Source organism: Neophocaena asiaeorientalis, unplaced genomic scaffold (genome assembly GCF_003031525.2).
Source record: "Neophocaena asiaeorientalis asiaeorientalis breed wild unplaced genomic scaffold, Neophocaena_asiaeorientalis_V1.1 scaffold22, whole genome shotgun sequence".
NCBI lineage: Eukaryota > Metazoa > Chordata > Mammalia > Artiodactyla > Phocoenidae > Neophocaena > Neophocaena asiaeorientalis.
In genome coordinates this window covers 1748869-1774734 of record NW_020174422.1, presented here as the reverse complement: position 1 = coordinate 1774734, position 25866 = coordinate 1748869, and the positions used below count along the sequence as shown (strand labels likewise).

The window sequence follows — 25866 nt, the reverse complement described above, 5'->3', positions numbered from 1 at the left end:
CCAGCCCGGCTGCCCCCTGCTGCGTGTGGTTCCAGCACTCAAACCTTGGTTCTGGTGGCACTGTCGAGAATAAGCAGCAGTAATTCCCTACCGTGTGTTTGCATTTTTGTGTTCTTTGTTTTGAATTTTTTTTTAATCCACATACTCCTCTCCCGGGGAAGCCAACGAGGCACTTACTTGATGCTCCCGTCACTATTTTCTGCGGCTGCCGTGGCTTTGGTGAGGGGTGCCAGGATGTTGCCTGGGACCCAGCCCTCGGCGGCGGGGGAGTGGTCACTGGCGGGCTGGTACACCAGGCACATGTTCTGCTGGTTGATGGCAAGGACCTGGACCACCTCACCTTGGCTCACACAGATTTCGTTCTCCTTCAGTGCATAGTAATCTTTGATCACGGCCATGGATGAGACCCCATTGCAGCCTCCCAGGTCGCTCTGCCGGGAGACAAGGGCGAGAGGGACACAGACACAGGAAGGCTGGTTCACATGGGCTTGTTCTGCATCCTAATGTGTGGTTGAAAGTCAGCCCTCCCGCTAGCAGGGTAAACGGCAGGCAGAAGATTATCTTGAGAAATGGAATTATATTCATAAACGGGCTCTGAAAATGTATTTTATTTATAATGAAAAAGTCTCATTAATATTATAAGTGAGGGTGAAAAGGTGGAGATACTGCCCAGCCTTAGGTAAAGGTATAAACACGCCTTCCACCTGGGAGTCCCTCCTTAGCATGCATCTTCTCACTAGCATCCTCCCGCTGGAAGGAAGAGTGTGGCACAGACACAGGGATACGTAAGCACCTGGGCAGAGTGAGGTCAGGGCAAAGGTCGGGTCAGTGGTCACCATCCCCCAAAGAAAAGAACACAGGCTCTTTGATACATGTTTTTCTTCCTTTTGAAAAAGCATTGGTCTTACTCTACATTCTGACCCTCCTTCAGACAGGGGTAACAATGAGACATTTGCCCAATTCAAAGGCAAGGCCATGCCCTACCCGGACCCGACTCCTGTGGGAAGAAAACTCCAGTCCCCCTGTATTCATTAATACGAAGGGTCCTGCCTCCATGACCTTTGCACATGACTCTGCACCAGGGAAGCTGCTTCTAGACAGACTTGTAACTTCCACAGATGCCTGGCTGCCTCACAGAGCATGGTGAGAGCCAGAAATTCTTCAGTGAGTTAAAGAGACTTCAACTTATTCACAAGGGCAGGGGATTTTTAAGATGAAAAACTAATTTCCAGCTGATGTGATAAAATAGGTCAGTATAGTTACTCTTACACAGAACTGAACTTAGACATTAATAGTTAATTAAAAAAAAAATTAGGAATTCCCTGGCAGTCCAGTGGTTAGGACTTGGTGGTTTCACTGCCATGGCGTGGGTTCAATCCCTGGTCGGGGATCTAAGATTCTGCAAGTTGTGTGGCGTGGCCAAAAAAAAAAAAAAAAATCAACATCATCTTATAATATGGGTAAGAAAAATAAAACTATAAGGTGGGAACATGTAGGTAAAAAAATGCAGATGTTCCCATTCACAGACCCATTGAGTTCTAGAGGAAACAGGCCTGATGAGATTAAGTAAACTGCTGAGGTTCTAGGGCAAGTCGCAAAGTTCTGAGCTGCAAAATTTGGAATAGCAACCAGATCGCCTGACTCGGGATCTAGCACTTTTGCCATTCATTGTCATTCCTACTACCTGGTGGGGTCAAAACAGCCGTGTAGACTGGATCTGCAGTTACGTTGATGACTCTCCTCATGGCGATGTCTGAACTGTGCATTGTCTCGGATAGTCTAATCCAAGGCTAGCTTCCCCCATTCACACACTGATGGGCAACGTCCCCTTGCTGCTTCAGCCAATGGGTGTGAGCTCGCTTCAGCAGCTCATCACTAGAAAGGGCAATCTCTTCAAGATGTCAAACCCTAGAGTTGCGACTTTTAGATGATCCACATCACGACTCCTCTATTTGCTACAAATCATAATTAACACTCCAACATTACCATATTTGTATAGTGTTTCTGCGGATGACAAGAGCCCTTTAACATAGAGTATCTGGACGGCGGGGGAGGAGGGTAGTGGAGAGGTAGGGAACTGGTTTATTTTGCAGGGGAAGAAAGAGAAATCATTGAGATTAGGCTGTATTTAGTGGGCTCTTCCTGCTAAAATGATCAGCATAAAAAGATGCTACTTTATAAAGTAAGCCCAGAGGCTGTACCCTCAAAGTGGTGCGGCTGGCAGTAGTGGGCTGTCACTTACCTTGCTAGCCTCAAACTTGTCCCCAGCCTGGTGGTAGTCAAACCCCGAACTGCCATTGGAGGTAGATATCTTCAGGGGTGGCAGAGGCGGGTTACAGCTGGAGCCCTTTGGGGGCTTCTCGGAGCCCACAGGGATGGAGGAGTAAGGCCTGGGGCTGGCTTGGGGAACCCTAGCAGGCTGGGACCTCATCACAGCTGTGTTCCTTTCTTTCCGCTGATATTCAATGGGTGACTGTAGGGCTGCAGGGGAAGAGCAGACCATTACTCTGAGCTTTGGAAATCCCATAAGCTTTGGAGGCTTAAGAGGTCAGGCTTTGTGTGAGGCAGAGTGAGGATACGTGAGGAAGATACTACCCTGTTTTTAAAGAATGTATCATCTAACGAGAACTATTCTTAGTTTTGTCTAAATGATGAAGGTGCAGAACCGAAATGGTGCAAAAGGAGGGAGAGAGGGCTCTGTAGTACGTGTGTGCGTGGGTGGACACGGGGGTGGGTAGGGGGGTAGTAAAGACTTCAGAAACTGCCAGCCATCAGGCCCTGACATGCAAGCTCTGCAGGGCGGAAGCAAATGGGAAGTGGGTCTGGGCAACAGGATGGAGTCAGATCCCCTGGAGCACAGAGCCATGGGTCTCTGTGGAGGAAGGAGATGAGACAGGTAAGGGAAGTTGGAGGTGCCAGGATGTGAAAGATCTGGAAAGCAGGTGAATGAGTCTGGATTTAATTCTGAAGTTCATGAAAAGTGACTGAATTAAGGAAACGTTCATGTCTTCAGTGCAGGTGCTAGCACCAGAGTACACCTGAAGAACGTTAACCTTGCAGCGGGTGCGGGGAGGGATCGGCCAGGCTGATTAGGAGCCTTGAGATAGTGAAGGGGAGAGGCCGGACCTGAGCAGAGCCACGGGAACGCGGAAGGGGTGCGGTGCGGCAAGCGCTCCAGAGGGAGCTGAGGTTGACACAGCCTAGATGGGATATAAGATGGCAAGGAGCCAGGGTAACTTGGGTTTGGAGGCTGGGAGAAGTGGTGGTCAGTGGAACTCTGCTTTGAAAGGAAAGAGGTAAGCTTTGTTTTCCTGAGTTTAAGATGATAAAGTTCCAAGGTCTTAGTACTAAAGAGGTACAGCCAGGCAAAAGCCATACAGGTCAAATTCTGTAACAACGACTTCAAGGCAGGCCCGATTATGCTGTTTCTGTCAGTGTTCGCTGTAACAAATATTTAATTGGGTTAACAGCTGGGGCCCAGAGAACTTTCCATTATAAGGATATTTCCCTAGTAATAGGTATATACTTTAATAGGACTCAACATATAGTCCACACTTCCTTTCTATTTGAGGTCTCCGGAGGGAAAGGTTGGCTCTGAGGTGCCTGCATGTGTGTCTACACGCCAAAGCCTGGCCCCAGTCCATCGTCACATCCTTGTCTTCTGAGTGTGTCAAAGTGCTGAATAGGCTGCTGCCAGACCTCAGCCTTTCTCCCTGGAGAGGATTAAATATTTAGGTATTGAGAATCTAGTTCATTAATAGCTCCATAATTCACTATAATTAGGCAAAAGGTCTCTTGGAACCATGTACAAGTCTGGATAGCTGACTATGCCCGAAGAAGTACTGCTCCAAGTTCGAAGCAGATAGCAGACAGCTGTGAAGCAGGCCATAGCAAACGGATCTGATGAATCATTACCCATCTCATGGAAGTGGGGTATTGACTGTATGCAATAACTGTGCTAAAGTGTTTGAAAATAGTATGTCTCCTTAAATAAGCTGCATAGGAAGTCTGTGCTCTTCAAGGGCCTCCATCTGCATAACTTAGGCCTTAGGACAAGGAAAGCTGCGCATCTTCGGGTAGGGTTTGCATCTGGCTGAGGGATACGGTGTCTTATACCTGGTCCTGTTTTTTTGCTTTGTTTGCTGGGGAACTCATAGACAAATGTGTGCCCTACCACTAGCAACTATACTGCAGTTTTGGGGTTAGAGCCTAATTTTAAGCTATACAAGTTATACAGTTCTGGGTTCCAGTTCTTGTTTTAGCACCTACTGTTTTTGTGACTTTGGACCGGTTTCTTAACCTCCCTGAGCCTCCTTTTCCTCACCTGAAAAATACAGGATGATATTACTTAGCTTTCCACACTGATGTGAGGATTAAGTGTGGTAACACATGTGAAATGCTTTGCATCGTGCCTCGCACAGAGAAAGGACTCAAAATATGGGAGCCATTACTGTTACTCAATCATTTCCGGTTTCAACTTATTGTCCTACCTTATTTTTCTTTTGTCCTGAATTGATGAACTTAAAAATCTCATTCCAGCTTAGAATCCATCAGAAATTCCCAATAGAATCAACTTAATGAATGTATTTTATACATGCACATGTTTTTGCTTAAAATTATTTTATCCATAGAAGCATTAGTTCAATGTTGTATACGCAAAAACTGTGAACTATATACAGCTTTCATTACTATCCCTCAGGACTGGGCTGGTGTTTAATCTTAGACTCTTTAGAATGAGAAAGAGCCCTAGAGATCACTCAGTTTAGTTTTTTTCACCAAACTGTTCTACAGTCGGGGGACCTGGGGCATGGCCCCCAAATACTCTCCGTGTAAGTGCGTAACTGCTTTGAAGTCTCGTGTTCTATCTTAAAAAGGCAAGGCATTCTGCTCCATAATCTCTTTCGATTTGTTTTAAAAGAAACACAACTGTGTTAAATCCCTTACCATGGAGTACAATTGATACCTGGTAATCTCACAAGGCTCTCTAGTGTTATCTAGAGATACCTTGGGGTTTGGCAGACCAACTCAAATTCCCCTTTGCTCCCAACAGAGGTGATTGCTAACTCTAAACTTCAGTAATACCTTGAAACTTCCCAGAACAAACTATCAATTACACAGAGAATGACGCTCTCTCTGGGAGGTGTGCCACGCTTTCCTGCTTCAGTGCTGCAGAATAGGTCTTTCACAAAAAGAGCCCAAGGAGGCCCAGAGAAACATCATGACTTTCCCAAGGTCCATCCCCACAGCATTGAGTTCCGTGATAACACCCAGCAAGTGTCCTATTTGCGTCATTTGCAAAGAGACCAGATTCTAGACTAGAAAAGGTGACACACCCAAGGGTGGACATGTATGTGTAAACATGGGAGCACATATGGCCATACAGTACTCCTTCAGGTCCATAGAGAGCGTCATTCTCTGCGTAATTGATAGTTTGTTCTGGGACGTTTCAAGGTATTACTGAAACTTAGAGTTGGCAATCACCTCTGTTGGGAGCAAAGAGGGGATTTGAGCTGATCTGCCAAACTGCCAGTTATCTGTAGATAGCACTGGAGAACCTCTGAGATTACCAGCCATTAGCTACTAAATGGAAAAATACACGTCATTGATAGCTGGCCCCTGAGACAAAGAGGATGTGCCCATTTCAGACTTTTGCCCCAATTACTACCAGCTGGTAATGGTGGCACAAGGCACATCCTCTATGTCAAGGCTGCAAGAGATTATTTCTTCTTTTGGAAAGATGGCCTTCTTTATCATGCCCCATCTGCCCACTTGTGCATTCGGGTTCAGAAAAATTCTACACGAAGTGTTTCTGAAAACTACAAAGTTGGAATGCATATAAATGTGATCGGGGCTCATAACTCACCAGGAGCCCAGACCCAAGGAGGTTCAGAGGTGTGAGGTCCCCTGAAAATGGCCCGGCAAGAAGCCAGACCCAGTACTCACCATTTAAGAAGTCTCGCTGTGTTTCTAAGACTTGATTGATGTCCTGCACCCAGGCCTGCTGGATATCAGCGTTGGCGGCTTGCAGGATGACCCTCTCCGAAGTCTCCCTGTTCATGAGTGCAAACTTGCAGGGGTCACTGTCCACGTTCTCCTCCAGGACCAAGTAATTCATCTGGAAGAAACCAAGGTGATCCTTTCCATACTAAGCAGTTTTAAAAAATCAACAACATATTACAGTTCCTCAAAGTTTTTATTTCAGGAAATGTTTCCAAAAATGTGCCCTGAATCTAATAGCTTAAATACTTTGGTTTCTGTCTTTGAGTGAACGACATGATCTTGGAGAACCTGCAGGATCATGTTAGAGACTGGCACCGAGCCTGTCACTTTTTCTCACAGATAATCAACCTTCAATCCCGAAGGTTACTAGGCCGAAAGATCTTCAACGTTCTGGATCCTCACTCATGCCAGTGTCTCTGTCTTAGGGACAGGCTCCCCCAGTGTGACTCTCCTTTGCCCCTTCTCATCCCCACCTGGATCCTCACCTTGATGCTCCTTTTGAACATGTAGCCTGGGGTGAGGGATCCCTTCCTGAGCAGTTCACTGAAGATGACAATTTGCTCAAAGAGGAACACACGCCTCTCCTTGGTCCGCGACTGCATGCCGGCATCCAGCTCAATCACGTAGAATGTATCCTGCTGCAGCAGCTTGCCCTGAGCGGTCAGGGTGCCCTGACAGAAAGAAGGACTGGGGTGAAGTAAGTGAGAGACAGGGAGATGACCACAACCCTGTAGGTCACAGAACCTCCCTCTGTGGGGACATGGACAACAGACCTGACAGCAAAAGCCTCAGGCTCTAGTAAGAGACTGAATCAGGGCCCACCCAGACATCGAGGGCAGACTGTGGCCACCTTCCTGTTCACACAGGGCCCTGGAGGGAAGGGAAAGGAGGCTACGGAACCACTAAGAAGCAGCTCCAGGAAAACACCAGAAGGAAGGTAAAATTATTAGCTAAAAAGATGCTGGGGAATTATGCCGGCCCCTCTTGTTTTTTATTAAAAGGAGAACAGAAAGTAGATGATGCTGGAGCTGGAAGTGGCCTTTCTGTCCTCGGAGCTCTGAGAGGTGTGCCTGCCTGGCCCTTGCAGCCAGGACCTGGGGTGCTAGCCATGAACCTAGAACCAACCTGGGGCCAAGGGAAGTGATGGAGGCCGGACCACAAAAAGAAATCAGATGAGTCAGGCTCCTCTCTTCTATTATTTCAGGATGGGGAAATTCTGAGGTCTTAGTCTCCTGCTCCAGATCAGCAGCTACAGTTGAGATACTATCGACAGGTGCCTATATTTCAATGCCTCCAGTTGCCAGATCACTTGACACTCGGGGTAGGAGGTGGAGCCTATCTGGTTTGCCAGTTCTAACCAGATTTTCAGAAACATCGTCACGTCTTCAAAGGGAATATGGCCTAACCCAGCAAGTCTTCACGGATGCTACTGCTTTTTCTACTGTTCTGCAACAAGAAGACACTGGCACCTGAGATAGTGGCCAGAGGGCCTCCTCTGAACTGTACTCTCAGGTGACAACTTTTGCCCTTTAGCGCAAATGTGGGCTATTTTCTGTATGTGACGCCTTGTTCCAAACATTACCCAACACACAGGCCATTTTCCTTTCATGTTCCTGAGAAACGCCTGCCCTCTGCTTGGACTGTGGTTCCTTACTGTCAAGGTCAGCAGCCAAACAGGCTTATCTCTACCCTGGTCCGAAGTTAATATTAAGCCAGTGACCAGCCCTAAAAGCTCTATTAATATTACACAAGAGCCTGACCCATGAGTTATAGCCCTGTCAATGCCAAAGGGAAAGCTAGAGGATTTAAAAGGGAGAGAATCAAAGGGAAGGGGCTAACTTCTCCCTGACCCAAAGCCACGGACTTCAGAAGGAATGCAAGTACGTTCATGGTCCTTCCCAATTAGCTGAAGGAATGCAAAGCATATTCTCTAGGGCTTGATGAAAAAAGGAGATGGTGGTGCTTGATTTAAAAGAGAAAATAATTCCACCCTCCCGCGTGTGGCCTTCTGTGGACACACGACCACGCACCACACAGTCCCTGTGAAGTCTGACTTGGGTCAGAAGGTACATCAGATGCCGCTCCTCCTGTCAGTGGCCAGTTCCTCCAGAGGCCAAGAGAAAGCCAAGCCAGACTCCTGCTCAGAAAAACACAGGGACATCAAGGATGAAGAGCAAAAGGAATTACTTTTGTTCAGAATAGGCTCAGATCTGGCATAATTCCAAGGGAACAGGTACAACGTCATCTAGCATGACTAAAGAAACACCGTGTGAGAACTCGGGGTGAATTTCTGCTGCGTGACCCTGCTTCTCGAATGCCTCACGTCTACCGTGGAGAACAAGAACCTGTGAAAAAATGAACAGCAGAAAGGACCCTCCACATAGTTCCTGGTCACAACAAATCAATGGAAATCAGACAGGGACACCAGGATGGGCGGCAAGGGCAAAAAGGACAGAAGAATTTGGCTCAAGACCATCGTGAATCCAACTCATTAACCCGAACCCTAATATAGCACTTCCTAACTTTACTTGTATACCAGTCTGCCTTATGTCTATTTTATTCTAGTTTAGCCAGAGGAAAAAAATGAATGATGAAATCTTGCAGGATTACTGGGAAACAGGATTAGAAGATCCACATCTTTCTCTAAGGGGCTCAACAACAACTAAGCACCAGTCAATAACTGCATCAGTTCCAGTTTTATCGTATTAATATTTAAAACAGATTATGTTTAGTTAGAAGTGTGGATATAAATTAATAACAACCACTTATTAAGTTTAAACCAGGAAAGTCAATTTGCTCTCCTAAGGTTCACTGTTATGGGTTGAACTGAATCCCCTCTCCCATTTGGATGTTGAAGTCTTAACCCCCAGCACCTCAGAATGCGACCTTATCAAAAGACAGAGCCTTTACAAAGGGAATCAAGTTAAAGAGAGGTCATTGTGGTGAGCCTTAATCAAACATGATCGGTGTCTTTATAAAAAGGGGAAATTTGGACACAGAGATATGTACAGAAGGAAGGCGATGTGAAGATGCGGGAAGAATGCCATGTGAACATGAAGATGGCCATCTACAAGCCAAGGAGGGAGGACTGGACAGACCCTTTCCTCACAGCACTCAGAAGGAGCCACCCTTGCCTACCCTTTGATCTCGGACTTCTAACTTCTGGAAATGTGAGATGATAACATTTCTGTTGTTCAAGCCACCCAGTCTGTGGTACTTTGTTATGGCAGCCTTAGCACACTAGCATATTTGTTGAAATCCAAACCCTGGGTACATCTAGCTGTTTGTCCCAAGACTTGATTCTTCTTGTCAAAGAACAGAAATGTGCACTGTGATGTTTTAGAGCTTTAATAATTCATTTAGCTAAAAAGCCAGCCATTATGTAGACCCGTTTACTAGAACCACCCTCTCCAAAAAAAAGTGTTCCGTTTCCCCTCTGTTCTACTCTCATCACGTAGTCCTGTTCTCCCTCACATTCCCGGCATTTCTCAAGCAAGCCAGAAAAGGGAAGAGGTCATCAGCACGTCCAGAGCTATAAAGAATCTGGGGTCTTTCCAAGCCCCTTGCAATCCTGACTGCAGCTTGGTCGACTTCCTCTGGCTGCCCTATCACTGGAGGTCCTAAATAGGTGCACCTTCCAGGCCTGTGATCCAGAGGGGCCCGGGCACAAGGGCAAACGCGGTGAGTGAGAGAGGCAGAGAACATGCGCACAGGACTTCAAAGGGAAGCCTGGGCTCCTGCTGCCCTGAAGGGAGAGGGCTAAGCCTTCTTTTTTCTTTTTTTGCGGTACGCAGGCCTCTCGCTGCTGTGGCCTCTCCCGCTGCAGAGCACAGGCTCCGGATGTGCAGGCTCAGCGGCCATGGCTCACGGGCCCAGCCGCTCCGCAGCACGTGGGATCTTCCCCGACCGGGGCACGAACCCGTGTCCCCTGCATCGGCAGGTGGACTCTCAACCACTGCGCCACCAGGGAAGCCCAAGAAGCCTTCTTAAGGGCTCACCTCAAAGCCCTGCAGGCGCCCCAGATTCATCATGTCGTTGCAGCGTTTTGGAACAAGGCACATTAACTCCACTGCTTTCTGTGGGAAAGAACAACAGCAGTCAGGGCGGGGAGCAGCCAGTCGGGTAGGGGGCTCGGCGGTTCCATGCTGGAAGCCAGGGGCCTCCTGGGGGCTCCCTGATCCTAGGAAAGGACACTGGTCCCTGCTGTCCACTTCAGAGGAGGGAGGGCTTTCCTGTTCTAAGCTGGGGGCTGTTGGTCATCCGTGCAGGGGCTCCACGTGAATCAGTGAGCACACGCGGGGAGGATGCTACCAGCCCATCCTTTTCCTAACCTTCCCACTTCTGTTTATCCATTTGCTTTCCTTCTTGCATTTTCTTTTTCTCTTTGTTGCTCCCTGGCTGCCGAAGCAACAGCTTAGCCTTGCTTGTGAAATACTAGAGGTTTTAACCTAAAATAACCTGCCAGAATGGTCTGTAACCTCCCTGGCTTAAAATAATCCCCATGGTGACATTGTCTCTAAGGACTTCACTTAGGGAGTAATCCTCGGGGATGGGGGAGGGAGTGAAAACGGAATAATTTATATGTCAGCCTCAAATAGTACCTGGATTCATGGATAAAGCCGCACGATGAAACACCCAATCTCTGCAGGATGTTAGAGGGTTAAAATACCACCCTTTCGCACCACATGTCACTGGGAGCTATGAGGAGAACATGAGCAGGGCTAAGCTCTGGTCTGGCCCTGGACCGGATTCTCAAAAAACGTTCAATGTGCTCCTTAATACTCGCCACTACACATCCTGCTGGGCAGCTGTTTGCAAGGGGCTCTTTGCTGTTTGAGAGGAGCCAGCCTGGACTCTCCATCCTCCAGAGCCAATCTTTCCCCTTTAGGGGCAGACATCCAATAACTGTCCCATAAGAGCCACCAGCATTACAAGCAGAAAACTCACCTCGATATCAGAACACTCCAAACCAGCCTTCTCGCTGTATCTCAGGAAGTCCTAGCAAGTGGGGGAAGCAGGGAGAGTGAAACCAGTTAGGAAAATAGAGCCCTATAAAAAACGTAGCATCGTAAAAACCAAGATGACACCCAGGAGACTTTCCTTCCCCACAGAGATGGCAATGCTTTGTAGTAGCTGAGATATGAAGCTGTGAGTCATGGTGGATGTAATCACACAGAGAAAACCCCCGGAATATTCAAAGATTCAGAGCTATGGGAAAAGGGCGGGAGGGGTGAAGGGGAGAGAAAGTGTGTGAATAGGGACAAAAGGGGAATGATGACAAGGAGGAAAGGGACAAAGGACTGTCAAATCTCTCATTTGCTTCATATTTCTGTAAGACAAGTCAAACTAAATGATGTTAAAAAGTAAAAAAATGATCAAATTTTAGGTTTCACTCATCTAAGGTTCCTAGGGCTTTGCCTTTCCTTTTCTTTCTCTGTGTATTCTATTCTGATTTTATGCTATTATTTTTTAGTTTTTAAAGGTACCAAGTCAGTCAGTGATGGCAACAAAGTAAGAAAGTGATCTGGAAAAAAGAAAATCAAATAACCCCCAACCTTAAGGAAGGAACAACAGGCATGCAATTTATTCAGGGGCAAAGCTGACACAAACAACCAGCCGGTAAAAGGTAAAAACCCACACATGCCCCCAACTAGTTCACAGGGAAAGTGTGGTGGAGACAGAACCTCAAGCTGACCTGCTCCCTAACTCAGAGCCTGATGAAGACCCTGCTCTGGCTCTGGGCGGGGCTCATAGCCCTCTTACCTTGAGGAGCAGCTGATACTTTGTTATTCTCTGAATGGGCTTGATAAGGAAGTCGCTAAGTGTCAGCCTTTCATTTATCTCCTGTTTCACCTCCTGGAACACAAGGGAGCTACATCAGGGGAAAAGGAACCAAAGGGGTGCTCTGGATAGGGGTTCAAAGGCAAGGACGGCAGGTCTTCGTGTTTGCCAATAAAGGTTTAGAATCTTCAAACCACGCAATGGGTAGAATTGCCTACACAATACCTCATTTTGTTATTCACGACAAAGCACATCTCACCATCACCTTCTTACCTATCAAGCTCTGTCACACCCAGTCCCAGGGACAAGCTGGCATGGGTGTTCTGTTCTCTCTCCCACTCCACGGCCAAGTCAGAAATGAAGGGCTTCCCCTGGGACACCACAAGCCTACGGGCTGGGCCCTCAACTCAGATCTGCAAACACTCAGGCAAGGGCTCTTTCCAGGTGATGGTGTTGCCTCTCCTCCAGCAAAATAAACAGCTCCAGGTTGGGGCAGCACAAACACTTTGAGGTGCTTGCCGGGCCTCGGGGAACGGGAGCAGAGGCTACGTACAAGGTGCTGTGAGCCCCTTGTTGAGGGTCCTCAGCAAGCAGCCTCCAGGGTCCGGTGAGGAAGAGCGTGGGTGCAGTGGGCTCCGGGGTCACGGAAGGGGGACCGGAGCTTCTGCAGCAGGCTCTGCGTTACAGAGTCGTTCTGCCAGTGGGGGCTCTAAAAGCGGAGAGGAGCTGACGAGAACTTAGCCAAGAAGCTAACGGCTCTGTTGAGGCAGCCCTCCCTGTCCTGAGGGATGGACAGTGCCGTGAGGGGGCCACGCACGGATGGATGATGGCTGGTGTTTGTGAATGGGGCGGTCCCGGCCTGAGCGTCTTGCCCACACCGTGGTTCAGCCAAGTCCGAGCAGCTTACCTCAAAGTAGGCGTCGTACTCAGCGACGATGTACTCGGAGCGCGGCTTATTCTGGCAGTACCACACGTAGATGTGCAGCTTCCGCTCCTGCAAAGGCAGAGGGAAAGGCGCTCAGGCAGCTGTGCCTCGCGCTCCATCTCAGAGTGCTAAGCTGGTCTACGGGCGGAGAGACGAAGGACAAAGATGTGGCCCATGCTCTGGGGCCGCACCAAGGAGGCTAAATATCAAGGACAGAGGAGAAAAACACAGTGGGCAAGAGCCCATCTTCCAAACTGCCAGGAAAGAGAGGAAAAACCCCAACGGCTCAGAGAGGGATGAGAAGGGAGAGCAGAGGAGGGAAGGGACAGTAAAATGCATGCAAATGCGCATGGTGGGAGGGGGAGTGGGGGGGACTCAGGGCAACACTCACATATTTAATAAAGAGCTGTGCCAGTCTGTCTTGCTCCTGGATACATTTTTCCAGTTCACCCAGGAAAACACTATAAAAGGATGGAGAGAAGAGAAGGAAGGCACATTCTTCAGAACTGTATCATTTCTCAGTGGTGAGATGAATGACACAAGACTCTCCCCAAACCCCACCCCTAAGGTCAGACACAGCGGGAGGACAGGAGAGTCCTGGGTTCCAAGACCCCCTGATCGTCAGGGCAACGTAGCACTTACTCCTTATGCCAATCATAAATCTGGTGAATATTTCCAAACACGATTTTATCCTTTCCTCGCATGTCCTCAGGGACACCCTTTTCTTCTATTCTCTTCATGAAGCCCTGCAGGGTGGAGGCAACGGTGAGTAAAGCATTTTCACGAGGAGGCTTTCTGGGCCCAGCCCCACCCTGCAGCCCCGTGGAAGCCCCCGCTGCGTGTGAGGAGGCGGCCAAGGGCTTCTGTGGTTTCTCCGCACTCAACCAGGACTTCACCCTTGTGTAGAGGGACAGACAAAACTTCTGTGAAGTTCTGGGTCCCTTTCTTTGTCTCCAGCCCCCGCAAGAAAGCAGGACAAAGAAGAAAGTTGCCTGTTCTTCTCCCATCTCCCAATCCAATTAATTACGTCTTTCAAGGCTGAAAACTACATGTGTTTGACCTAGAAATAAGTCTTAATAGGTGAATACTTTCGATTCTGTAAAGTGCTATCATATATAATCTTATCTCAGTTTTAAAATCAGGTTCTGAGGTTGTACCAGCATTTATCCCCATCGAAAGATGAGAAAGCCAGTGCATGGGGAATTGTGTGATTTGTCTAAGTCACACCACTGATGTCTGTCTTCCCTGGACCTCAGTCTGCAGATTCCCAAGCCTTCCACTTCCAGGCTGGACTGCTTATGGAGGCTGCTACAACTCTAGCTGCACCCATCCCACCTTGGAACAGAGGATAACTTTCCCCAAGTTAGAATTCAAGTCTTCTATCTGCCAGGTTAGTCTGTGTATCCAAGGTTCAGGACAGGTAAATACAAACCCCTAAATCAGCAGACTGCATAGGATGGGGGCTTACGGACCCAATGTAAGGAACCAGCAGGTGATTCAGATATCAGGCATTCACTTTTTAGACTTCACATCCCGTCGTTTAAGATGATTAACAGCAGGGCTCTAAGGCATCTAAATTATCCATTTAGTTTCTTAGACTTTTCCCTCCAAGTGTCTAAATCCCCCTAAAGTAAACCCCTATGGAGAGAGCTGTTTTATTTACTATCAAGTTGACTTTTAACTGTGGACCTGCCAATCTCGCCTTATTGGTGGTTTCTTCTTTGTCCTCTTGGTATCAAACTAGGGAAACATAGAAGCCCCAAGGTTTCACTAAGAGTGACCTGCTTGACTTGCTTAGTGCCCATGGTGGCTCATAACTGTGAAGAATATATGTCTGTATATTCTTATACTTATGGTTATATATATATATTTATAACTAATATATATTTTGGTTAGATACCAATGAAAAGCTCTGGAGACAATAACTTGGTCACCTAAAACAAGGTGAAATGGATTCAGGTCTAACTAAGAGGCTGCAACATTTGGGGCCCTACCCTCCTCTAAATCTCTTATAATATTTCAAGGGGAAAAGAAAAAAACTTACCTACATATTCTATTTGATCTACTACCATTTTTAGTTTCATCTCTACAAATACCCAGGGAGAGTAAAATACATACTGTCAAGTTAAATCACCATGGGGCCAGGACTTCCCTGGTGGTGCAGTGGTTAAGAATCCTCCTGCCAATGCAGGGGACATGGGTTCGATCCCTGGTCCAGGAAGATCCCACATGCCGCGGAGCAACTAAGCCCGTGTGCCACAACTACTGAGCCTGTGCTCTGGAGCCCACAAGCCACAACTACCGAGCCCACAAGTCACAACTACTGAAGCCCGCACGCCTAGAGCCCGTGCTCTACAACAAGAGAAGCCACCGCAATGAGAAGTCCGCGCACTGCAACGAAGAGCAGCCCCCGCTCGCCGCAACTAGAGAAAGCCCGCGCGCAGCAACGAAGACCCAATGCAGCCAAAAAGTAAATAAAAATAAATAAATAAACGAAACAGAACAAAACAAAACACCACAGGGCCCAGGTAGGGTCCAATATGCCACTGGCTGGGTGACCACAGACCCGCCCTGAGCCATGTACTCACCTCTACCACAATCCCCAGATCCTTCACATAGTCTTTCTCTGTCTGTACCAGTTCATTCAGGACAAACCTGAGCAGGAGATTAAGAACAGTGAGGGTTCCTCTTCACTGTGAAGCAAGAAATCTTCACACTGAAGTTCACAGGAAAGTTACTTTGGCGTCTCTGTGACAAGACCACCCAAACCCACGCTGGGCACCCTGGGGGAGGTGCTGGCTGGTGCCCTCTGGACTAGAGGCCCCCGCTGCTCAGGAGCTGAGGGCAGTGGGGCTGAGAAGGCTTTCCCAGATGGCAGCAACAGCCAGAAGAACAATGCTCACAACCCGGCATCTGTCCTCCTACTCCTTATGCTTCCTCCTCCCTCACCTACAACTGAAGAGTTGTACAGACACAAGGCAGAAGGAATAACAGTCACTTGGGCAAAACTGAGTTATGAAAGCTTCGAAGCCAAGGGGTCAGCATGAGGCTTTTCCTCCTTCGTGTCAGCTCTGTTCTTTGCTTAACAAGAAGAGAAAGACATTTGTCTGATAAGCAACCTTTGGGCCTCAGAGACACTGTCATCAAGTGAAGTGTCTGAGATACAGAAGCTACAATCATTCAGAGAGGCATCCATGGTAACTGGCCTGCAAAAATCCCCCGTCCAGGCCAGAAAGATTCCCTAATCACCCCTTTGAGTGTGGCCACATCCCCATCCCCACCCGATGTGGGATTTAATCACTATGAGGACATTTACTTTCTTGGTTTCTTTCTTGTTAATGATTTCTTCCTCTTAGAACAGTTGCTTTTGTGCCAGCTGCTTCAGCTGGCTTTTCTCAAGCTTATGAGAAGGTGAGTACTATAAGCCCTGGTTTATGTAGATGGAAATACCGAGGGAGTATCGCCCAAGACGACAATGTGAGAAGCAGAGCTGGGATTTGAACCAGTTGTACAAGAGTCCAAAGACTCTGCTCTTTCACTGTCGCCCGCTGCCTGGTGAAACGACTCAGACTGGCTCTCTGGAGTCCCTGAGGCGTCAAACCCAAACACTTCTTTCTTCCTGTCCAGACAGTAAAGAGCTGGACATAAAACACGTATGGCTGTGCACAGGGGCAGGGTAGGTGTATGAAGCTTAATGGAGTCTGATTTGTATTACCTAAGTTTGAAAGAGTTTAGCCTGGAGCCATACAACTGCATTTTTGACCCGAGTGGCAGAAGGGATCAAGTTCTAGGATGTCAAAGAGGGGCCCCAGCCCAAGGGTAGTAGCCGTTCTGAACCCAGGAAGCAAGTCCTCTGAAATTCTTGTCCATACAGCACGGAGAAGCCACCGAATCCCCGGGCCTAGAGCCTCAGGGCGATGGGGAACACAGGCTTCTTTATCAGCATGCCCAGCACTTCCAACCAGCTCCCTGTCTCTGATACACACAATTATGTGTTTCAGGCCACAGGAAGGAACTGGCAACGCCAAATAAAAGCATTTAAATGTATCTTTAGCATGGTCCGAGTTACCACTTGGAAGAAGGTGGTAGAAGAAAAACCACAGGAAAGTTAGAGTGGGAATTTGGGGCCTGAAGGGCCTTCTGGAGATGAAGTCCAGCTCTCTGCCTCTGGGTGGTATTTCTATGCTAAGCTACCTGCTGACATTGAAGGGTGTCCTGGGCTTTCCAGCCTCTAGGGAAGAGGATTAGACTAGGTGCTGCTAGTGGACCTAGCATCTCCTCCCTTGAAGAGCTGATGAAAAACACTTGGAGAGATAATGACACATTAAAAGACATTCTGAAAAGGTACATAAGAGATTTATGCTACATGCATCTCAAGGCAGTACACAATCAATTGTCAAATAAACTGAACTGACAATAAAGCAATTTTTTTCATGTTCAGTTCTTATGAGTAAAGGTTATTTACAAAGTAAATGTTATTCTTTGGTCCAACTAAACTTCTTCCAGCTACAGGTCAGACCTACTTCTGACGTCTGTCCTTCACAATGGTAGGGAATGGCTGGTCTTCCACAGAAAAATCTCTTACAGCCTTTGCACTGGCTGTTGCCTGTGTCGAGAATACGTTTCCTCCATGGCTAAAGGCTAGTTCCTTACCCGCTTCTGGTCTTTGCGCAGACCGCTTTGGTCAGAACCATTTAAAGCCGCAACATGGCCTCATCCATACTCCCGATCTCCCTTACTATTTTTTCTTTTCTTCCAGCTTCTAACATACTACATGATTTATTTTAAATTTTGTTTACTGTATGATTTCTCCCATTAGAATGTAAACGTGTCACGAGAGCATGGACTTTTCTTCTGTTGTTATTGTTTATTTTATTCACTGCTGTACGCCAAGCACTTGGTACATAACAGGTGCTCAACAAACATTTGTTGAATAAATGAGTGGCTAAAACTTGAAGACAATTAAGTCCATTCTTGGCCTTTTTCTTCTCCTGGACAAATAACTGTCTGTTTACATCTTCTCTCCATGGAGCTCTCATTAAACCTTTTGAGGGCTTACTGGATTGAGTCTCAATTCTCTATCCCCCCCAGCCTCCAGCTTCACATCCTCTCTTTCATCGTGACCATAAAGTATAGCAGAATAAGGACAATATACAGTAAAAGGAATGACTCATTCTAATACCTGGAGTTTTGGGACACTGCAGGATGTGAAAATATGTGGAGGAGGGTGAGAGAGTGAGGAGAGGGGGAAGAAATGAATGAATTGGGTAAAAGAAGCAACAAGCCTTTGCCTGTTGGAGCAAAATTAGACAATATCATGTCTGGAAGCAAGACAATGACTTAAATTACTGTTCAAAGGCCCTTTTACAAGAGTAGAGATAAGCTTTGCCAAGGAACACCTGTCACCGTAAAGGTTACCTCCCTAATATAAGCTTTCACCTTCCTGATATAAGTTTTGCTCTGGCTTGACAAGACTGGAACATCAGCTCCAACCCTGCCTCATCTATGTAAAAACTGAAAAGCCAAGGAGAAGCAGCTTTGTATAAGTCCTAAGAAACTTCCCTTTGGGGATGGTATTTCTTTACCCCTATTCTATTCCTGGGGTTCCCCTGAGCACCCATAAAGGTAAGGGGGTAAATATGGAACCAGAGCACTTACATGACACTTGCTCATTTCCATTAGGAGGTGACAGCCCTGCTCTGGGGCCAGGCCCTAGCTATGACGTTTCCTTGGTAACAGTTATAAATGGTCACTTCGTCTATCTGCAGGCAACAGAAGGACCTGGCCTCCTTTATTTTTGCTAATCTTCATGTCTATGACCAGGCTAAAGGAGTGACTAGTTCGAGGCAGAAGGGCAGGCTAATTCGCAACAGGGCGGGACCTTTTCCGCCTGCCTATCCCATTCTCACTGTGCTTACCATCTCTCACACATCAAGCTATGTGCAAGACTCACCAGCAGCTCTGCGTGCAACACAGAGTGAAACCCTAAACAACAAAACCGAGGGACTGCAGTTCCGCAGTAATGGTGCTGCCATCTTCTTGATCAAATCAAGTAACAGAAGATTGACTTCACGTCACGGTAGATAACTCAAACCTTGCAAAACATATGGGTTCTTGTGAAATGGACTGCCAATGTGAATTGTATTTACCCCTAACCATTCTAAAAGTAAACAGGCTCTCTTGGAACTCAGCCCACAGTGAAATAAGTCAGACAGAGAAAGACAAATACTGTATGATATCACTTGTATGTGGAACCTAAAAAATAAAAAAAAACTAGTGAATATAACAAAAAGGAAACAGACTCACAGATATAGAGAACAAACTAGTGGTTACCAGTGGGGAGAGGGAAGGGGGAGGGGCAAGATAGTAGTAGGGGATTAAGAAGTACAAACTATTATGTGTAAAATAAATAAGCAAGGATATATTGTATAGCACAGGGAAATATAGCCAGTATTTTATAATAACTATAAGTGACGTATAACGTTTAAAATTTGTGAATCACTGTGTTGTAACACCTGTAACTTATGTAATATTGTACATCAACTGTATCTCAATTTAAAAAAATTGGGCTAAAAAACCCCCCCAAAAAACAAATATTACTCTATAAAAAATTTTTTTTAAATAAATAAAACCGCTGGAGAAGGGGTGGAGCTAGAACCCAGCATGGTAGCTCAACAGCTCCGTTTTCCTATACGTTACTTTCCTACACGTGGGGAAATGTTTCCTCAGATGAAACTCCATCAGACTTTCTAACGTGGAGTCTTTGATATGGGGCCATAATAATGGTCCCATAGTTCCCTGACCTTTGTTGTTTTGTTTTTTATCAGCATGTTTTAAATTTCTAACAGACTTGGTTATAACCACACCGTCAGTAATAGCCCTTATCTTACAGAAAATATTTCAGCTGAAAATCCTTAAAGTCAGTGCCAAATAGCTCGTTGTTGATCAAGGTCACACCGTATAGACCGGTCACCTTTACTTAGAACGAATGGCGCCAATGGAAACACAGTGTGGGGAATCCTTAATTCTCCCCAAACTGCACGGGACCCCGTCCCTTGCCCATTGCACACACGTGCACCAGGCTGGAGTCTGGGGAAGCACTTACATCCTGCCTCTCAGGGCCTTGGCTTTCTGTTCTTCTTCCAGGTTTCTAGGAGGTGTGGGTGGGGTCATGCCCTCATTCAGGCAGCCTGTGGGGTCTTTCAAGCTCCCCCGGTACGAGCCTCCTTCCAGACTCTGAAAAGAGAAGAATGAACAGCCTTAGAGAAGTGAACGTGGGAAAGTGGTCTGGAAGTCCTTGTGTCCCCGCAGCCCAGCCACAGCCAACTTGGTGGATTAGTAACCAAGGCTGTCCTCACTGAACTTCAGGGAAGCACCAGGAGGCCAGAGACCCCCATCTTCCTGCAGCAGGGAGCCCAGAGCCGCCACCTTCTCAGGCAATTAGGATGTACCTGGTGTCAGGGGCCGCCAATCTCCCGAACATAATGAACACCGTCAAAGTGATTGATCTCCGGGTAAGAGCTCCAGAGGTAAAGCTAATCGTCGCAATTTTACACCAAACAAGCAGTGAGGAAAGAAAATCCTCACTCGTAGGACCACCAAATGTGAATTGACAAGGGGAGGGCAGTGATAGGAGAATTTGTTCAGTAAAATCATGTTCGTTATATCAGCTACGATTTTCTTTGAAGAGGCCGATGAGATGTAGACAAGAAGAGGTAAACAGACTTAGCCTTTTCTAAAAACATCTTTGCTAAGGTTATTTACCAAGGGCTTTCTTTCATTTATTAATCCCTTTCATCTCTTTTAATTAAGGTGCTGCAGGATGAAGAAACAAGTTAAAGGGGCACTTCCCTGGTGGCGCAGTGGTTAAGGATCCGCCTGCCAATGCAGGGGACACAGGTTCGAGCCCTGGTCCGGGAAGATGCCACATGCTGCGGAGCAACTAAGCCCACGTGCCACAACTACTGAGCCTGCGCTCCAGAGCCTGTGAGCCACAACTAGTGAACCTGCACGCCACGACTACCGAAGCCCGTGCGCTCTAGGACCTGTGCTTCACAACAAGAGAAGCCACCGTAATGAGAAGCCCGCGCACAGCAATGAAGAGTAGCCCCGGCTCGCCACAACTAGAGAAAGCCCGCGTGCCGCAACAAAGACCCAATGTACCCAAAAATAAATAAATAAAATAAATAAATTAAAAAAAAAAAAGAAAGAAAAGAAACAAGTTAAAGGGATTAATATGTTACTCTCAAAAGAGCTAAGGGTAAAGGATTCTAATCCTAGATCTGCCAGTCCCTGGATGATTTTAAGGGAGACAGATAAAATTCTTCTATGCTTCAGTTTTTCTCCATTTTCAAGTTGGGTCTCTCCTTTCTACAGATTTTTAAGGAAAAGTCAGAGACAATAGGTGTACAAGCCCTTGAAAAATTTAAAATGCTCTACAGTGGTGGGTTTCCCCCACTGCCCCCATGGATGGAAGTATTAACAATAAGGATGATAAAAGATGGGGTCAATCTTAACATTTTTATAAGTGCTGTAGAAGAAAGAGCACGCAGCTTAGCATTTCATTATGCAAACTGGCAGAAACCATGTGGATAAACAGTAAGACTGGAGACCAAGGTCACGGTGGGCAAATGGAAAACAAATATGGGAGAGTAATCCCAACTAGCCACACAAAACGACTGTCTACTACAGCCACTGCTGTAGGAAAAGGAAAGGCTTTACTTCAGCCGTCTTTGAAAACATCAGCCCTAAGGTTAAAGTCACAAAGATCAAGAAGTGCCCCCAGGGCTTCCCTGGTGGCGCAGTGGTTGAGAGTCCGCCTGCCAATGCAGGGGACACGGGTTTGTGCCCCGGTCCGGGAAGATCCCACATGCTGCGGAGCGGCTGGGCCCGTGAGCCATAGCCGCTGAGCCTGCGTGTCCGGAGCCTGTGCTCCGCAACGGGAGAGGCCACAACGGTGAGAGGCCCGCGTACCGCAAAAAAAAAAAAAAGAAGTGCCCCCAAAGGTAGTAGGAACAAAAGCCTTCAGCATGGTCTTAAACAACCCACACTTGGAGTATCTGTCATAACCTCACTTAGCTGCTGTATTTCAACATAGGCTGAATAGAGGTAGGAAAAGCCCAGGTAAACAAAACAAAAAGCGAATGAAGTGACCAGTGGGGCCATTATATGAGAACAGGTGGGTATTATTAGAATTGGAGGCTGAAAAACTTAAAGCTGAGATGTCAACCTTCTTTCCCCCCACTCCATCCCCAAATCAAAGGCCTGTGCCAAGGGCCAAACATGAATTTGTTACCAACACTAGAAGCCAGCATTAAGAGGACAGGGTCTTCAAGCTCGAGAGAGAGAGTTGCTTTTAACTTGACATGAAGGTATCTCAGAACAAGTTATCAACCATGGAAGTTGTCATCCAGAGAAGCAGCCTAGGCTAAAAATATAGAAAGGTCAAGAAGAGTTTAGCTAAATTTATAATAACTGTATCCAGTTATTAAGGAAATGAGTGTTTGGTGCTGAGGTTTGACAAGCCACCAGACAGACAGGCTTTCCAACGACATGTGACATGTCCCCTGGTGCCACCACCAGAGACAGGCTCCCCAGGCAGATGGACCCAGCTGGTGACTGATCCAATTACGTGCCTTTTACTTCCCCTCCCACTGTCCCCACTGTCCTGTTCTAGTCTTTGTTCTGTAGCTTGTTGGCTGGCAGGGTGCTGGCTGCAAGGCGTGGCAAACAGGCTTACATCTCTGCTACAAGGCCCTTCCGTGGACCATCCATCTTGGCGTGGTCCACTCTCAACTCTTCTACAGAATGAAGGACATCTGAGGAGTCCAAAGTGTCACACAGGGAGATATGTTCCATCTCCTCTTGCCCGACCTGTTATACGAGCAAAGAAGCCCAAGTTATCTCTGGGGAAGGACTCTCTGGGATGGAGTTGAGGAAGGCAGAGGCAGTGAGAGAGGAAGTAGAGGGAAATATAGGGTTTGGCTAAGCTGTATGTTAGCTGTCTCAAATAATGGCATTGGCTATAAATACTTATAATAATTCAAGAGTGATTCCTTCTGAGAACCTGGCTACCTGTGCTAGAGTTGGGATACGAGGTCCCAGCCAAGGGCAACTATGGGTGACCTACAATTGTCTGTGCTGCTCCTTGGGGGACATGGGAAGTGATGGCTGGTTGATGAGTGGTGGGCTGTGCTGCCCAGGGAGGACTTCTGCCCTGTCTGGCGCTCAGGGCCACAGTAGTCTCAGCAGACAAAGGAAGAGGTGTGCAAAGGAGGAAGCAACAAATGTTGCAAATGGGTGCTCCTATAGCTGGTGCCATGTCAGGGAACAGAGATGCAAATAGGATTCGAAAAAGAAGATTAAGTATGGAGGAAGGCTACTGCCACAATAAAAATGAACACATTTCCTGTCAGCTCGATCTTGGACCACATACCCAGAAAATGCCCTGCCTCTGGTCTCCCATATGCACCCTTTCCACACCCCCGAACAGCATTTATTACACAGTGTTATGACTGATTTGTTTGTACTTAGGCAAATATTTATTGTGCTTCTACTATGTGCTGAATATTTACAAAGTGCTGGAGAAATGAAGATGGATAAGACGTGGTTGCCTGCCCACCAAAATCTAAGCTACAGTGGGTATTCTTCTAGGTAGGAGGGGTACTCTGGGGAGGATGAAAAAAAGGAGCAGGCAGCTCTATGATGGGATAGGGAGGGATGGGAAAGGCCTAATGGAAGAGGCAATGCTTGAACTGAGTACTGAGAAATGGAAAGGATTTCACTGGATACACCAATGGAAGGATGATCCAGGCAGGAGGAGCACTGTGACTAAAGGATCAAGTTGAGAAACTACACAGGGCAGCCTGGGAAGCTGAAGGCCACCTGGTATAGGTAGGACACAGAGTGTGAAGCAGGGGGAGAGGGGGATTAGCAAGTAACTGTGTGTTATGTGAGTTGGGGGGAGTGGGAACTAGGGAAAGAAGAAGTAGAGAGTGAAATAGACAACGCTGGAGAGGGATGCAGAGATCAGATCATCAGAAGCCTTGTGTGTAGCATATAATCTGCAAAAAACCCAAATCACTATGCTGAACACCTGAAACTAACACAAGATTGTAAATCAACTATATTTCAATTAAAAAAAATAGAGACTTTACCTTCAAAGACGAATGATGGGAGAATTTTAAGCAGGAAAGTAACATGATTGGATTTAAGTTTTAGAAAGATCAGTCTTAATGCTCCTAAGAGCTTTTCATGACCTGGGAAAATGTATCTGATATGACAGTAAAAGGAAAACAGGACTTAAGTTTTATATACTCTATGATTAACTACATTATTTTAAAAATATCTAAATTTCAACACTGACTATGTCTAGATGATGATATGATGAGATATAATTTGTGTTTAAACTCTTGTCATTTTTCCAATTTTTCCTGAATGAGCATATAATTGCTTTTATTACAGAAAAGAACTATTAAAAGTTTTTTTTAAAAAGGAAAAACAAAAGAAAAGCAAGATCCCTCCAGCAGTCATGTGAAGAGACGTCAGGCTGAAATCAGGGAGGAAACGGTTGCAACAGTCCAGGCAGGAGAGGATTTTTGAGCATCAACCCTTGCCTGTGAGCTCCATTCAGGAAGGTTCTGTGCTGGCAGGACTGGCACATAGTAGGACTCCGAGAATTTACTGAACGAAACTCAAAGAGTTTTATATGAAACTTTTATATGAAACCTCTCAGTCAAAGCTCATCTGATAAAACAGCATTCCGGGAGCTGATCCAGCACCACCTCCCACAACCAACCCCTTAGCTGTCCCACCCTTTCATACAAATTATAAATTATACTAATTTATACAAATTAGTATGAAATCTCTTGACAAAAAGTATTAGATCTTAGTCATTCCCAGGCAACTTGGGTTGGGGGTAAGGGTAGGGAAGACATTTTATAGTAGAAAAACTGAGATCTGGATTTTCCAGGCAAATGACATTACAGGTTTGTGACTTCGGGATAAAATTTTTTGTTGGATATCTAAGCTATTCCATTTTAACAAGCTCAGGAATCTTTTCCACAGAGGGATGCCAGAGGAACTCAGCTCCTGAAAGCATACATCTACATATTGGATATGATGGGGGAGGGGGTCATTATTTCCTCCCGTTTGGACAATGAACTTGTTAACTCTACCTTTTACAGAGCAAGCTGATTCATCTAAAGGAGAGCATAACACCCACAACAAATGCAGCCTTGCCCTAGCCACGTTCTGTGGCCCACAGGTTGACCTAGGGAGGTGAATGCTATCAAAGTAGGAGAACCAGAGGGCAGGAAGTCTTGCTGAAGCAGGTAGGACTAATTCTCAGGATGCCAGGCCAGCAGGTAGACTGACCAAGAGCTCAGTCCTGGCCAGTCCATTCCCTAAAGATTTTCAGCCAAGGGTCTGCGAGTGCCATCCTGAGCCCAGTAAACTACTGTGACGTGCCACCTGAGGACGGGAGCTCAGGGAGGAGGCTTGCTTTTTAGGGGCCTAAACATTCACCTCAGGCAGGTGACGGAATCCTGGGCTGTTTAGAAACAAAGTAGATTCCCTTACGGCCAGGAATCTCTTGCTTCTCAAACTTGAGGAATAAAGCCAAATTACATAGATTGCTAAGCTATTTACCCTGCAACATTCACCCAACCAGGATCTACTTACTGACAAATACTGTGTTCAGGGTGTGACGACAGAAGATAAAGTATGACTGGTTCCCTTTCCCTGCTTCTTCACAATGCAAATGAGCTAAGAGCTAACATTTGTGGGATGCTCACTTATCAGCTTACAAAGTGCATTCACACCTGACTCAGTCTTCAACATGACTCACTTGAGATAAGATTCAGGTGGACAGAATCATCGCTGATAAGTGAGATAAAAGAGAGGCCCAAGTAGATGAAGTAACTTGCCCTGGGCTACGCAATAAGTAGCAGAGACTGGACTAACATCTAGATCTTCTGATTCCTTATACACTCAGCACCACCGCTGCCAGTCCCTACGTCTAGGAAAAACTTTATTAAAAATCACACGGGAAAAGCAGGGGGAGCCTTAGTCCTGGCTTAGAGTTAAAGACAATACCTTTAATACAAAACCCAGAACAAGTATTTGAGCTCTCTTTGGGGGGAGGGGGGTGGGCATGCTCT

At 46.6% G+C, this 25866-nt stretch overlaps 1 protein-coding gene across 5 annotated transcripts in view; it reads right to left on the bottom strand.

The window, feature by feature from the left end:
- KALRN (kalirin RhoGEF kinase) overlaps positions 1 to 25866 on the bottom strand; it is a 573088-nt gene that overhangs the window by 36203 nt on the left and 511019 nt on the right. For 3 of the 5 annotated variants that reach the window (XM_024756492.1, XM_024756493.1, XM_024756495.1), the window contains 12 exons: positions 19812 to 19942; positions 15295 to 15361; positions 13349 to 13452; positions 13098 to 13167; positions 12689 to 12775; positions 11764 to 11856; positions 10948 to 10998; positions 9999 to 10076; positions 6486 to 6671; positions 5944 to 6115; positions 2243 to 2481; positions 178 to 431 (listed from right to left, as the gene is read on the bottom strand). In XM_024756492.1, coding sequence (XP_024612260.1) covers positions 178 to 431; positions 2243 to 2481; positions 5944 to 6115; positions 6486 to 6671; positions 9999 to 10076; positions 10948 to 10998; positions 11764 to 11856; positions 12689 to 12775; positions 13098 to 13167; positions 13349 to 13452; positions 15295 to 15361; positions 19812 to 19942 — 1532 coding nt within the window. Of the gene's footprint in view, positions 1 to 173; positions 432 to 2242; positions 2482 to 5943; positions 6116 to 6485; positions 6672 to 9998; positions 10077 to 10947; positions 10999 to 11763; positions 11857 to 12688; positions 12776 to 13097; positions 13168 to 13348; positions 13453 to 15294; positions 15362 to 19811; positions 19943 to 25866 lie in introns of those variants that run through there. The other 2 variants (XM_024756496.1, XM_024756497.1) reach the window with 1 other exon arrangement.